General features: G+C 37.8%; 1 protein-coding gene across 1 annotated transcript in view; it reads left to right on the forward strand.

Annotated features, from left to right (window-relative positions):
- Positions 1 to 14,161, forward strand: part of si (sucrase-isomaltase) — a 126,246-nt gene that overhangs the window by 35,059 nt on the left and 77,026 nt on the right. The window contains exons 14-17 of the mRNA XM_088346169.1: positions 2,196 to 2,280; positions 2,436 to 2,553; positions 4,319 to 4,490; positions 11,768 to 11,884. Coding sequence (XP_088202295.1) covers positions 2,196 to 2,280; positions 2,436 to 2,553; positions 4,319 to 4,490; positions 11,768 to 11,884 — 492 coding nt within the window. The remainder of the gene's footprint in view (positions 1 to 2,195; positions 2,281 to 2,435; positions 2,554 to 4,318; positions 4,491 to 11,767; positions 11,885 to 14,161) is intronic.

The following is a 14,161-nucleotide window of genomic DNA, read 5'->3' on the forward strand; positions in this document are numbered from 1 at the left end:
CTGTGTTACCCTGTGACATGCCGTGGGTTTATTTTTTTTTTTCCTGGGGAACTTCTGGAGCCGTTCCTTGAGGGGGGGTTCTGTCATGATTACCCAAGTGGAGCCACCTGGGGTAATCAGGTGGCGCGCTGGAATGTGCTTCCTGATTGGTTAATGCTCCCTTTTTAAACGCTTTACGCGGAGAACTCTTGGTCGGAGGATTACTTTTTACCTCGTTTGACTCGCTTGATTTTCCTGTGTATTTTTGACTTGTTTACCTGATTCTGCCTGCTTCCGTTCCACGCTACGATCTTCTCTTCAGTCCCGGTAAACTCGACCTGCTTCCGTCCCACGCTACGATTGGCTACGTGTCCCGAAGCTGTCTTCACGGCGTTGCTGCTGACGTTCGACGGTCATCGCGTCTCCCGCTAACCCTGTACGCTTCCCCAAATAAAGACTTGTTACGAACGCTCTGGGGTCCCCTGCTCTGTTCTGGTCCTCCCTGACAGTGGTACATAATGCTAATCGGGAAGGACGGGAGATTTCCCGAATGGCCGCCTAATGTCAAGCTCGATGTTGGGTTAGCTATGTAAGAAAAATAATTTTACCATGTATCTATCACTTATACTATCTAACCTTACTCAGGCATCTATTCTCTAGTCTAGTCAGCTATTTGGTCACATTCAGTGAAACTCCAACATTGAAGCTGAGGTGGGTTTGAACATCTTGGGGAATTCTCCCCTCTGAAAAATGAATTTGGTTGGCCCACCAAAAAACGTATTTCCTGTAGCGTTAAAATAAAGACAGAACAGTGGGATTGATATGAGTCAGGTATGATGTAGGGCAAATATGTGATAGGTTGAACCACAAAATGAAAACAAACGCGTTAAAAGAAGGACTATTATCATTCATTTCACTTTTCACACTGTTTGCCTGTCATCTGTGTGTCCCTGTAGCGTGTTATGCTACATATTTGCAGAATTTAGCAGTTAACTGCCTTTAACAGGTAGATCATCTCAATCAAATAAGCTCATAGTGATGGGAATACCATCTTTTCTTTAACATTATTATGTAACATTATGAACATACATTATTTTAGGGGAAATTATAATGCTAAAAAAAAGGAAAAGACAAACTAAAAAAGAAACAAAAGAAGAAATAGATACATAAAATAAAGGCAAATAAGATAGAACAAAATAAATAATAATAAAGGAAAAAACGATAAGTGTAAGGCTAGACTCAAAATAATAAAAGGAAAATGAGAATAGGAAAGGCAACAGAAGTAAAAATAAATGAGAAAAAACAAGGGGAAAAAAAGCTTGGAAAAAAAAATAAACAAAAGAAGAAAAAAGAGATAACAAAAAACAATGAAAATGAGTCCATAGTGTACAAACTATCCATAGTGAAAACAAACTATCGACACTCAAAGTGAGTACATTTGAACATTTTTCTTCTCATTTTTTTGCCCAGGCTTTAGCAAAGTTTTTGGTTTTGGGTATGGGTAGCAGCAAAATGGCAGAGAATTATGTCAGCACCCTCCAGGTGAGGTTATGTAAATAAATCCAAGTTATCAACCGATGAGTATTATTATTACAATTTGTTATAACACATTAGGGTTTTTTTTTTTTTTTACCTAGGAGTTAATAAATAAAGCACAACACCCCTTCCCTTTAAACAATATGGTGTGCTGTATAGAAGTTACACATCAAACATATAAATTAGTAAAAAAATACATTTATCAAACAAGCCGCATCTTAAAAAAATGTTTCCCGTCAAATTTTGAAGTATTTTATTTTTAATGTAAAGCATATTTAGTAGTATTTGACAGGGACTCTGAAACAGACACCACATGATACAGACTTGAGGTCCAAAGGTCCTGGGAGGAAATCCCATAATTTTTGCAGGACTCAAATGGGGTGTTATGTCTAGGTCTCCGGAGTTGTTTAAATCCTACTTATGTTTTGTATCCACCTTAGAATTGCACCATACCTCCCTGCCATAAGGCATTCCTCAGGGTTCCATTTTGAGGCCCCAGCTGAATCGATTGTGATTTCAAGCTCATCACTTTTGTTCCTGAAATGGAATGTCATTCTTGAATTTCAACCAAAAGCAATTAGAATTGATAGTGTTTGTTCCCTGCAGCCATTGTCTGTCTTCTGGTGTCTTATCTTAAAACCCCAGATTCAAACTTGAGTGTGACTCACACCCTTTTGCAGGATATGAATGAAGTCGCCAACTTCAAGAAAGGATCAACTAAGGGTTGTGAAGATAACAACCTAAACTATCCTCCCTACACTCCAAGTAAGTGGCTAAAATACCCCGCCCACTTGTTTACTCCATGCACCGTCTATCTTTTAAGGGGGCGGTTCTGCTGCCACATCTGAAAGTGGTCAGCAGCAATCCTGGGCACATACCGTTGTTCATCCATCACTGTTGTCCCATCTTTGCCTCCACAGAGATTCTTGACGAGGTGATGTATAGTAAGACTCTGTGCATGGATGCCAAGCAGGCCTGGGGCAGCCACTACGATGTTCACAGTCTCTATGGCTACTCGATGGTGCTGGCTACTGAAAAGTGAGAGCAAAAATCAATGTTTGTGTTTTGCCAACTTATGCTTCGGAAGCCAACTGGCTGAAATCACTTTAGGGCTATGAGGAATTGGCAGCAAAAACCCAAAATAGTTGCATCTAAGTGTGCAATATGCTGGTGCAGTCCTGATGATTACAGTGCAGTGTTAAGAGGAAAGAGCATAGACTACTAGTTATTTTCTTTCCGGCATGATATGTCAAGGTTTGCCCCAGTGTGCCATGGAAGTCTGTCTTCCACAATCTCTTCTGCCCTTTTGCCTTCCCTCAGTGGAACTATCACATTCTTTTTCTTATTAGCTTGCCAGGCCACTCCACCTCTTCACCCTTTAGCCCTTTTAACTCAGAATCTGTTTTCTCAAGTGCCAAACTGTCCAAGTGTTCTCTTTGTCAGTTTATCCATAAAACATGTATTTTAATTGAAACAAACAAAACAAAAAACAGTTTTGCAATGTGTGGCTAAACATTACTCAGATATTTGGCAGAGCATTAGTGATGGGAATTATGGCTCGTTTCAAAGAACCAGTTCTTTCGGTCCGGATCACTAAAAAGAGTTGTTTTTTCTACTCCAAACAGTTCTCCAGATTTACATCTTACTAATAGTAATGACATTTTACGCACCAAATTAATGCATTATAAAAATGCAATATGCTGCTAGTGAACTTTTACCTCATTTAAACTTTAAAATTGTTTATACTAAGCAAGTAACACAGAGATAATGCCACTCATATTGAACAATCCCTAATGCTTTAAGGGAGGGAAAGAGAGAGAAAAAGAAAGTAAGTGTGAAAAAGAGGGTAAACAGAAAAAGAAAAAAGAATATAGAGAAATAGAGAGCTTGAGAGATAAAAAAAAAACAAAAAACATGTAAGATAGCGATATAGTGGGAACAAGAGAAATAGAGAGGACAAGGGAAATACATAAAGAGGGAGAGGGAAAAAGAGATAAAAAGAGAAAACCAGAGAGGCAGAGAGAGAGACGGAACAAGATAGAGATTAAGGAAGAGAGGGATAGAGAACATTTAAAGTGTGAGAGAAAACTAAAGTAAAAGGAAATATATAGATAAATAAAAACCAAGAGGAGCGAGTGAGAGAGAGACAGAGAGAGGGAAAGAGAAAAATGGCAAGAGAAAAGTGAAAGTAACTAAAATAAAAGGAAAGTTAGAGAGAAAGAAAACAAAGTGTGCGAGAGAGAGAGACAGAGAGAGAGAGAGAATGAGAGAATAAGAGAAAGAGTGAAATAAGGAGATTGATAGAAATGAAGTGAGACGGAGAAAAATAGAGTGAGAAAGATAATAAGAAAAAAGATAAAGAGAGAAAGAATAAAACAACCAGAAAGAAAGATATCAGAATTAGAGAAAGAGAGTAAAGAATAGAACGAGATAATGATAGAGAGGAAGTTAGAAAGAGGGAGAGAGGGAGGGGGAGGGAAATTGACAGACAGTTGAAAGAGGAGACAGAGCATGAATGAGAGAGAACAACGGAGTGAGAAAAAAAGACATATACATAGTTAGAGAGAGAGAGAGAGAGAGAGAGAGAGAGAGAGAGAGAGAGAGAGAGAGAGAGAGAGAGAGAGAGAGAGAGAGAGAGAGAGAGAGAGTAGCGTTTTAAAGTAAACCGACTCCTTATTGATGTTGAGCCTGCTCACAGAGCCGTCTGGTTCGCCAACGACTCATCACTGCAACTCAGTCCCATGTTTGTTTCCTTTCATGTTCATTGTCCCTGACCACTTTGCTTTGTCTCTGTTTTCCTCAGAGCTCTGCAAAGTGCATTTGGTGGGAACCGCACTCTGATGCTGACCCGCTCCTCCTTTCCAGGTGTAGGAAAGTATTCGGGCCATTGGCTGGGGGACAACGCTGCCAATTGGAACGACATCAAATGGGCCATCCCCGGCATGCTGGAGTTCAGTCTTTTCGGAATTCCCTATGTGAGTTCTGAACTTTTTCTGAATATCAAACTGCTCTAGTGATTCTGCAAAGGTTAGTGGCCTTTGCATACAAAGAATGGAGTACCTTTGGTATTACAATGGAGGGCTACTTATGTCTAATGACCAATGACATCCAATGAGCTTACAAATAGACTCACCTACCTCTTCTTCATGATTCCATTGCCAGAACAAGAAAGCACCAGGTTATTGTCTTACCTTAACTTATAAATGAAGTATGAGCTACTCTTTTAGAATGAAGGCACTGATTGCTCTTGAAAAAATAGATTATGCTACTCATATCGACCAGTTATGAGTGCTTCAAGAGAGAATAAGAATTAGAGAGAAAGAGAGGGAGAAAGACAGGTGAAATGAAATGAAATGATGTGCATTTATATAGCGCTTTTCAAGTCAAGACTTCCCAAAGCGCTTTACAGTGTGCTTCACGTTTCCCAATAGCGGCCTTGCAGCCATGTAAGGCGCTAACCTGCTTATTGGGGGTATTAGGGGTTCAATGTCTTACCCAAGGACACTTCGCCATGTAACACGGAGGAGCCGGGATTCGAAATGTGATCTCTTGATCCCAAGACGAGCGCTCTACCCCCTGAGCCACTGCCACCCCAGGTAGATAAATATATGGAGGGAGAGAGAGAAAAATAGACAGAGGGAAAGACAGTGAGAAAGACTGAGTGAAAGAGAAATAGAGCGACAGAAATAAAGAGAGAAAGAGAGACTGAGTGAGAGAGAAATAAACAAGCCTACTTCCTCTTCATTATTTCATTGCCAGAACAAGAGAACAACATCTTATTGTCTTACCTTAACTTATAAATGGAGTTTGAGCTACTGTTTCAGAATAAATGCATCTACTGTGTAGATTTTGAAAATAGATATAATGCCACTCATATTGACCAGTATAGTGCTTCGAGAGAGAAATAGAAAGACAGAGAAAGAAAGTGAGAGAAAGAGAGAGAAAGAGAGAAAGACAGGGAGAAACATATATGGAGAGAGATAGAGAAAAATAGACAAAGGAAAGTAGAGAGAGAAAGACTGAGTGAGAGAGAATTAGAGCGACAGAAAGAAAGAGACTGCACTGCAGGAGGGATCAAGGCCCACTCCTCCCAACAGATCTTCTCTGGATCAGTCAGGTTTCTGGGTAAAAACACAGAGATTTTTGATTGGGTTCAGGTCTGAGGACTGGCTGGCCACGCCAGAACCTTGATATGCTTCTTATGGAGCCACTCATTGGTTTTCCTGGCTGTTTGCTTCGGGTTGTTGTCGTGTTGGAAGACCCAGCCATGACCCAGCTTCAATACTCTGACTGAAGGAAGGAGGTTTTTCCCCAGAATCTCACAATACATGGCCCCAGTCATCCTCTCTGTGATGCAGTGCACTTCTCCTGTCCCGTGTGCAGAAAAACACCCCCAAAGCATGATGCTACCACCCCCATGCTTCACAGTAAGGGTGGTGTTCTTTGGATTGTACTTTTCATTCTTCTTCCTCCAAACACGCTCAGTGGAATTATGACCAAAAAGTTCTATTTTGGTCTCATCTGACCATAAAACCTTTTCCCATGACCCCTCTGTATCATCCAAAAGGTCGTATGCAAACTTAAGACAGTCCTTGACATAGCAGGGGAACCTTTCCTTCTATGCATGATTTCAAACCATGACGTCTTAGTGTATTACCTAGAGTTACCTTGGAAACGGTGGTCCCAGCTCTTTTCAGGTAATTGACCAACTCCTGTCGTGTAGTTCCGGGCAAATTCCTCACCTTTCTTAGAATCATTTAGACCTCCGCTTCAATTGAGATTGACCGTTATGTTTAGCTTCTTCCATTTTCTAATGATTGCTCCAACAGTGGACCTTTTTTCACCAAGCTGCTTGCCAATTGCGCCATAGCCCTTTCCAGCTTTGTGGAGGTATACAATTTAGGGTCAGAATTTGAGATCATACACAGTTGTTTAAATACTTATTTGCAGCTGTATCAATCAAATAAATTGTTAAAAAAATCATGCATTTTGATTGCTGGATTTTTCTTTTTAGTTTATCCCTCTCACAGTAGACATGCAGCTACCATTAAAAATTCAGACCCCTCCATGATTTTAAAGTGGTAGAAATAGCAAAATAGCAGGGTGTTACACGGGAGTCATCGAGACCCAAGCGCTCAAAAAGTACACCCGACCTCCCACCTGGACAGCAAATCCATCAAAGATGCAAATGAAAAATGATGCAAATGACTCATTGATGGACAACCGACAGCTACTTTCCCGATTAAGAAATCGGCGACGCTGACATTGTGTCCGTGTAGCGGTAATTGTAGACGTTCGCAGGCGCCCAAGTACAAATTAGCTTGTTTGAGTATTGATAGGCTCATCATGGACAGAATGCTAACATATCTCGGAGGTAATACAAACTTTGATGGCAAGTTTCCTTTTATATTAGGATTCATAACACTTTTAGATGCTAATTGATCCTGATGTTGGGATGTAAGGGAAGCAAGTCATACTAAAATGATTTACACTCAAATTACTCTCCAGTGTAAAGTCACTAAAGTTGTAAAGTTACCGTTACTATTCGTATAGTAAGTATTGGAGCTGAAGGCCTCATTGGTTTGAAATATATGGCCGAGGGCCCGAGCTTGGACCCCTATCCAGTTTTTCTATTTTGCGTTTATGACTAAATATAAATGCATACATGTAGATGCTATAATAATTTGTTTTAAAGATTTTTTTTTCTCACAATTAGATTTGAAATGTTCAGAATTTAAGCAAAATAAAATAGTAGGTCCTTGTTTTAAACACTTAATTTGATATCCACTTTGTAATAGCTCTGTATTATCGAGTGTTTTTGTTGCATTTATGTAGCATTTTTGTAGTATTTCCCTAATTCATTGTTTGTAGTATTTTTGTAGTAGTGTTTTTGCAGTGTTTTTGTAGTATTGTTTTTGTATTTTTTAAACATACTGCAGTGTTATTTCTGTAGTTGCATATTATGTAGTTGCACATATCATAATACTACCGTTATGTTATTTTTGTAGCATTTTTGTAGTTTTTCTCTTTTTTTTGAGCAACAAATCCAATTCTTATTTTTCCTAATATATATGAATATACATAGAACGTGTACATAGATGTGTTTCATGATATTAGTTTTGACGCCCTCAGAAATAAAACACACTTATGTACTATATCTTATTTTTAATCACTGAATGTTCTTATTCGTTTTGTAGTTGTGGTTTTTAATGTAGTAGTATTTTTGTAATAGACAGGCAAAGGGACAATGGCGACAAAGTTTGCACCCATGAAAAAACATGTTTAAAATCAGTTTGTTGTAGTACTGTGGTTGTGTCTCTTTAGTAGTATTTCTGTAGTAATATTTGTGTTTTACAGTGTTACTGTAGTTTTATTTTTGTAGTATTTCAATAATAGCATTTATTTAGTGTTTTGTAGTATTTATGTAGTACTAGCTATTTAGTTTTACAATAGTAGTACTCATGTAGTAGTATTGTTTATATTTTAGTAATACAGTACTTGTTTTGCAGCATTTTTGTAGTATAGCGTTTTCTTTTCAAAATGATAGCAAAATAGTATATTGTATTAGGTCCCTGTGTGTAAGCAATATATTTGATATTTAGTTTTGCAGGATATTTGTGGTACTTTTGTAGCATTTATGTACTAGTATTTTTGTAGTAGACACGGAAAGGGACAACTGCCACAAAGCTTTCACCTACGAAAAACACGTTTTAAATAAGTGTGTCTGATTGCTGTGGTAGTATCTTGTTAGTAGTATTTCATTAGAAATTACAGTTTTACGGTAGTTTTATTCTTCTAGCATTTCCATAATACTATATCTCTCATATGTTGTAGTATTCCTGCAGTATTATTACTGTAGTAGCACTTTTGCGGTAGTATTAATGTAGTGGTATCTTTGTATTTTAGTTGTACTGTACTTGTTTTTGTGGTTTTGTAGTATTTTTTTTTTTTTTTTTCAGAATCGGAGTATGATCTTATATTGTATTAGTTCCCTCTGTGTGATCACTACTTTTGATTTTACTTTCCTAGTACATTTATTTAATTTCTGTGGTAGTATTTTTGTAGTAGACACACAAACGGACAACGGCGACAAAGCTGGCACCCATAAAAAAACACGTTTTAAAAAAGTTTGTATTATACTGTGGTAGTATTTCTGGAGTAATATTTTTCTTTGACACTGTTACTGTAGTTTTATTCTTATAGCATTTCCATAATAGTATAGATTGAATGTGTTGTAGTATTCCTGTAGTAATATCACTGCAGTAGTACTTTTGCAGTAGTATTTATGTAGTAGATATTTTGTATTTTACTTATACTGTACTTGGTTTCGTAGTTTTGTAGTATTTAGTTTTTTTCTTTTCATAATTAAAGTAAAATAATTTATTGTGTTAGCTCGCTGTGTGTAATCACTAGATTTGGTATTTAGTTTTGAAGTACATTTATTTAATTTCTGTGTTAGTATTTGTGTAGTTGACACACAAAAGGATAACAGGGAAAAAAGCCTGCACCCTGAAAAAAAAAACATATTTTTAATATATCAAGTACTTGAATTAATATTATTTATGTTAACTTTATATTTTTACTATTTTGTTCGGCGGCCCGGGTTCAAAAAACTGACGGGCCGTATGTGACTCACAGCTTGTAGTTTGACCACCCTATGTATAGTAATTTACTAGGAAAACCCTGTATCATGACACCCAGCCTATAGTATTTTACAGACTTAAAAATTGAAGTTGTGATGATCTTGATTAAGCCAATTCACTATGCAAACACAAAAACATAGGACTATGCATGCCGTCATGCTTAGAGAAGAAGTAAAAGGAGATATTGGATTTTGATCCATTTTTTCCAACTGAGCTTCTTGTGTAATACGGCAATCGGGAAAGAATAGACCTCAAGCAGTTTCAAAATAGTGGCCTTTCATTTTTTGTCTTGAGAGCAGCGTTGCGCAATCAATACGAGTAAAGATCACAGTCCCCATCTAATGCTTGCCCAGAACTGATTTGATAGCCAGCCGCACTAAAGTACACATTTTAATACAGAGATGACGTCACCAAATTTGATTTGGGATAATGGATTTTTTCCTTCTTCTTTTTTCTTCTTTTTTTTTTTAAACATGTTGCCTTATAGTGGTTGTACTGATGACGAGCCTCGACTCAAATTAAGAAAAAAATGCACTTTTCCAAGTTTCTTGATCAAAAAGCTGACTTCATCGTCGGCCATCTTGCCGGTACAGGTGGACGAAAAACGGTCTTTCTTTACATTTTTTTCTTGCTTTTTTCATCTCATCTCCCATCTCATTAGCCGTACCGCTTATCCTCAGTAGGGTCGCGGGGGGGCTGGAGCCCATCCCAGCAATCATCGGGCAGTGGGCAGGGGACACCCTGAACTGGTTGCCAGCCAATCGCAGGGCACACAGGGACAGACAACTCGCTCGCTCATTCACACCTAGGGACAATTTGGACCGGCCAATTCACCTGAAATGCATGTCTTTGGAATGTGGGAGGAAACCGGAGTGCCCGGAGGAAACCCACGCAAGCACGGGGAGAACATACAAACTCCGCACAGAAAGTCTGGAGCTGGATTTGAACCCACGACAGGTTCCCATGACATGAACTGTGCCACACAAGCGCTAACCACTGCGCCGCCGTGCTTTTTTCATATTTTTCTTTATTTTCTCCATCTTCCTCGTTTCTTTTACATGGATTTTCTCAGCTTTTCGTGTTTTTTATTATTTGTCTATTTTCTTTATTTTGCTCTTGTTTCCTGTTTATTTATTTTTATTTATTTTTTTCTTCTTCTTTTCCTTTTTTATTTTTACTCTTATTTTCTTTCTTTTCTTTCCCTTTTCCCCATGTTTCTGTACTTTCTCTTTTTCATTGTTCTCCTCATTCTTTTTTTTTTTCTTTTTGTTTCTTATTTTCTCTCTTCCTTTATTTATTCAATTATTTATTTATTCATTTCTAGATTTCTCGATTCATTGATTCCTTTATTTATTTAATTCTTTATATCGTTAAGTCTTATTTTTATTTTATTTGTTTTATCTTTTAGATTTCTTTATTTTTTGATTACTTTATTTCTTTATTATTTTCCTTTTTCTTCTCTTTATCTTATTTTCTTTTAATACTTCCTTTTCCTGTTCTTTTTATTTTCATGTTTTTTCCTTTCTTTTTCGGTTTATACTCAGGTCTGGCTTATAGTCGGGAAATTACGGTAATACAATAACATTGCCTAGTGCCCGCATGTGCCCCTCTTCCATAAAAGTATATTTTTCATAAACTATCATGTACAAGAAATATTCAAATAATGGAAATGTCATGACTTCAGTATTTGTAGATATTTTTGATAATGTTTTTTTGTTTTTTTTATCAAGATAAATTAATTTTCATTAAAAAGAACACATTTTAAAAATACATTTAATCAAAATTAATTCTTCAATAAATAGGCGTAAAATAGTGGTTGGTTGGATCCATTCACCACTTGGGTTGTAGGAGCACCATTTTCCTGTTGAGTGTCTTGGGAAATTACAGCCTGGTGGCACCCATTCTTTGCCAGGCCAATATAAAATATGATTTTGCTTTAATCCAGAGTTTTATTTTGAATTGTCATGCAACCTTGAGTTATTGCTGGTTCACTGCCTCACGGATTTTGAATTGAATTCCATTTTCTTTAATGTCATTCATTCAACAGAATGCACACAGCAAATGTTATCATAGGGGCAGGTTGGGGAGGGCTTTGTTTGTCGGACGGGCGTGACAGTGATAGGCTGCTGTATCCTGTCAGTCAAACTGCGGGGCTGGCACCCAAGTCAACATGGCCACCCATACAAACTGCGAAGCGCGACAACAACTAGCTTTTAGCAGCTAGTTATATTAAAACCAATTTATCAATTAAATCGGACTTGAGGGTAAATTATTAGAGTGCAAAGAAATGGTGATCACCAGCAGGTGCTCCGGGGATTGTTATTATCTGGTAGGGAACGAGGCGTCACCCACCCTGCCGGGCCTGTATTTCACCAACGCCAGATCCATTACCCATGATGTGGATGAGCTGGAGCTACAACTTGTGAACAACCTCTACATTAACTGAGGGATTATTATGCATGAACAGTGCTCTACCATAAACGATAGCTCCTAAAATTCAAATTTGTTATGATGGACACCTTAATTTCTTCCTGTTTTCCTTTAAAGAAGACATCAAAGATGAATAAAATACACATAAAATGTGACATAAATGGCGTTGTGTGTTTCAGATTGGAGCTGACATCTGTGGATTTTTCGATGACTCGAGCGAAGAATTATGCCGTCGCTGGATGCAAGTGGGAGCTTTCTATCCGTTCAGCCGCAACCACAATGCTCAGGGCTACAAGGTAGATCGCTCTTAAGTCAGCTAGCGCTTTACTACCTCGTCGGATTAAACTGTCAATTTGATATGTATATTTCAAATAGGCTTAAATGTATTTGTCGTGAAGCGATTTAAACAAGGGGCGCGTATATTGCGAAGGTCGGGTGATTCACTGACATTTAAATGTATTGATAATTAGATTTGCAAATAACTTAATAACTGTTCCAGAGTCAAACTGTCATTCTAAGCACATGGTAAAACTAAATGAATTTCAATCTTCAAATAATATTGTCATGTAACCAGCTCCTTGGGAATGGGGCCCCCACCCCGAGACTAGGAGGTTGCCCATTCTGTCGCAAGCCAGAAACGGAGACAGGACCCCATAGCGTTCATTTTTACCCAGTTTTATTGAGAAAGAGAGCAGTGCTTGCTTCCACGATCCGATGATCGTCGAACACAGGTAGCTGATGGCAGGAACGCGGAAGCGGTACTTCCGTGTCGAGCGAGGATAGTCATAGGCAGTGGGAAAACTGGTCGATAGCCAGAACGGGAGAGCAAGGGCGCTAACGAGTCCAGAAAAGAGGTTGGCAACAGGTATCAGGCAGGTAACAGGACAAAACAGGTCAATGGCCGGGACGGAAGAGCAGGGCAGAAACGGGTCCAGAAACAGGTCGGCAACAGGTATCAGGCAGGAGAAAACAGGGCAGGAGATTGTCGGAAGGTACAGAGCTTGCCTAGCTGAAAGCGTAGGTTGGCAGGGCGGTCTGACAGCTTCCGCTTGGAAGCCGGGGGTTTAAAAAGGGTCAGGGAACCAATCAGCGACCAGGGCTGTTGGCACCAACGAATCAGTAATCATGACAAAATCAAGCCTCCCCCGGGTCATACCTAAGACTTACAACATTGGTACCTATTTATTCCCTGCTTGGTGCCCTGCTCTAGGGGTAGGAATTGGGGGGTCTGGTCTCTTAATAACTCCCAACACTTATATATCAATTGGGTTGAGCGAGGGGGCTGGGAATCCCCTCCTTTGTATCAATCTCCCAGGAACAGTCAAAAATATGAATGTGTTCTTGACTCTAGCCACCTCCCACCAAGGGGATATGGCACCAGTATATTATTTACTATGGTATAATATAAAATGTTGTTAATGCTATAGTAATAATACAGGTATAACATATTTTGGTTAAAAAGGACCAAGATTACACAACAAAATGAAGAAACGAGTGATTAAACACAATACATCAATATATAAATATGTTTGCTCATTTTAAGTTTTGTTTTCCCCATTTTACTTTGATTTCATATGTATAATATAGAATATAATACTATACATAAAAATGTTTTGAATTTTGAATTATATCCTATATAGATTTATTTTGATGTAAATGTGGATCACAAAAAAAGGTACAAATAGTGTAAGATGGGTTAAACAAATATGGTAAAAAAATTTAAAAAGCTAAAGTAGCAAAATAGATTTTAATAATATTAATCATTGTATTTGTTTTGCTATATTTTTGCAAAATGTTGGGTTCCCTGGGGAAAAAAAAACATGCAAATATAGTAAAATAAGAACCAAAATATGAAATCAATTAAGCTAAAAATCTAAACGTTATTTATTGTATTCATTTTTTTTTCTTCTACTTTTTTCAACACCTTTAAAACTGTTCCCCTTAGCATGTCATTTTATTTTATCATAGATATATTTAAGTGTATTAACCATAGTTCACTCAATTTCAAAAATAATGAAATCAAAGGTAAATAACTATAAAATATGAAAAAAAACAAAATAAATATGATGCCGTACTTTCACGACTATACGGCGCACCAGGTTATAAGGAGCACCCCCCGAAAACAGTTATTCTGTCCTATATTTTCCATTTATAGGGCGCACCGGACTATAAGGCGCTACAGTGGGAACGTGAACAAAACAGCCAGATATTTCAGTCAAACTTATTAACCCCTTAACATTCCGACAGCTCGCAAATAAACAAATATGTGTCTTAGACATGTACGGGTACGGTGTCTGTACAATGTCACCAATCGCAAATGCGTCCTTCATGTGAATTTCCCTGCAGGGATGAATAAAGTATCTATCCATCTATCTATCTATCTATCTATCTATCTATCTATCTATCTATCTATCTATCTATCTATCCATCCATCTATCTATCTATCTATCTATCTATCTATCTATCTATCTATCTATCTATCTATCTATCTATCTATCTATCTATCTATCTATCTATCTATCTATCTATCTATCATTCCACATATTATTAGGAAGCTTAAACTCTTGGAATTC

Source organism: Urocampus carinirostris, chromosome 10, assembly GCF_059441175.1.
Source record: "Urocampus carinirostris isolate Australia breed hairy pipefish chromosome 10, RoL_Ucar_1.0, whole genome shotgun sequence".
NCBI classification, from domain to species: domain Eukaryota; kingdom Metazoa; phylum Chordata; class Actinopteri; order Syngnathiformes; family Syngnathidae; genus Urocampus; species Urocampus carinirostris.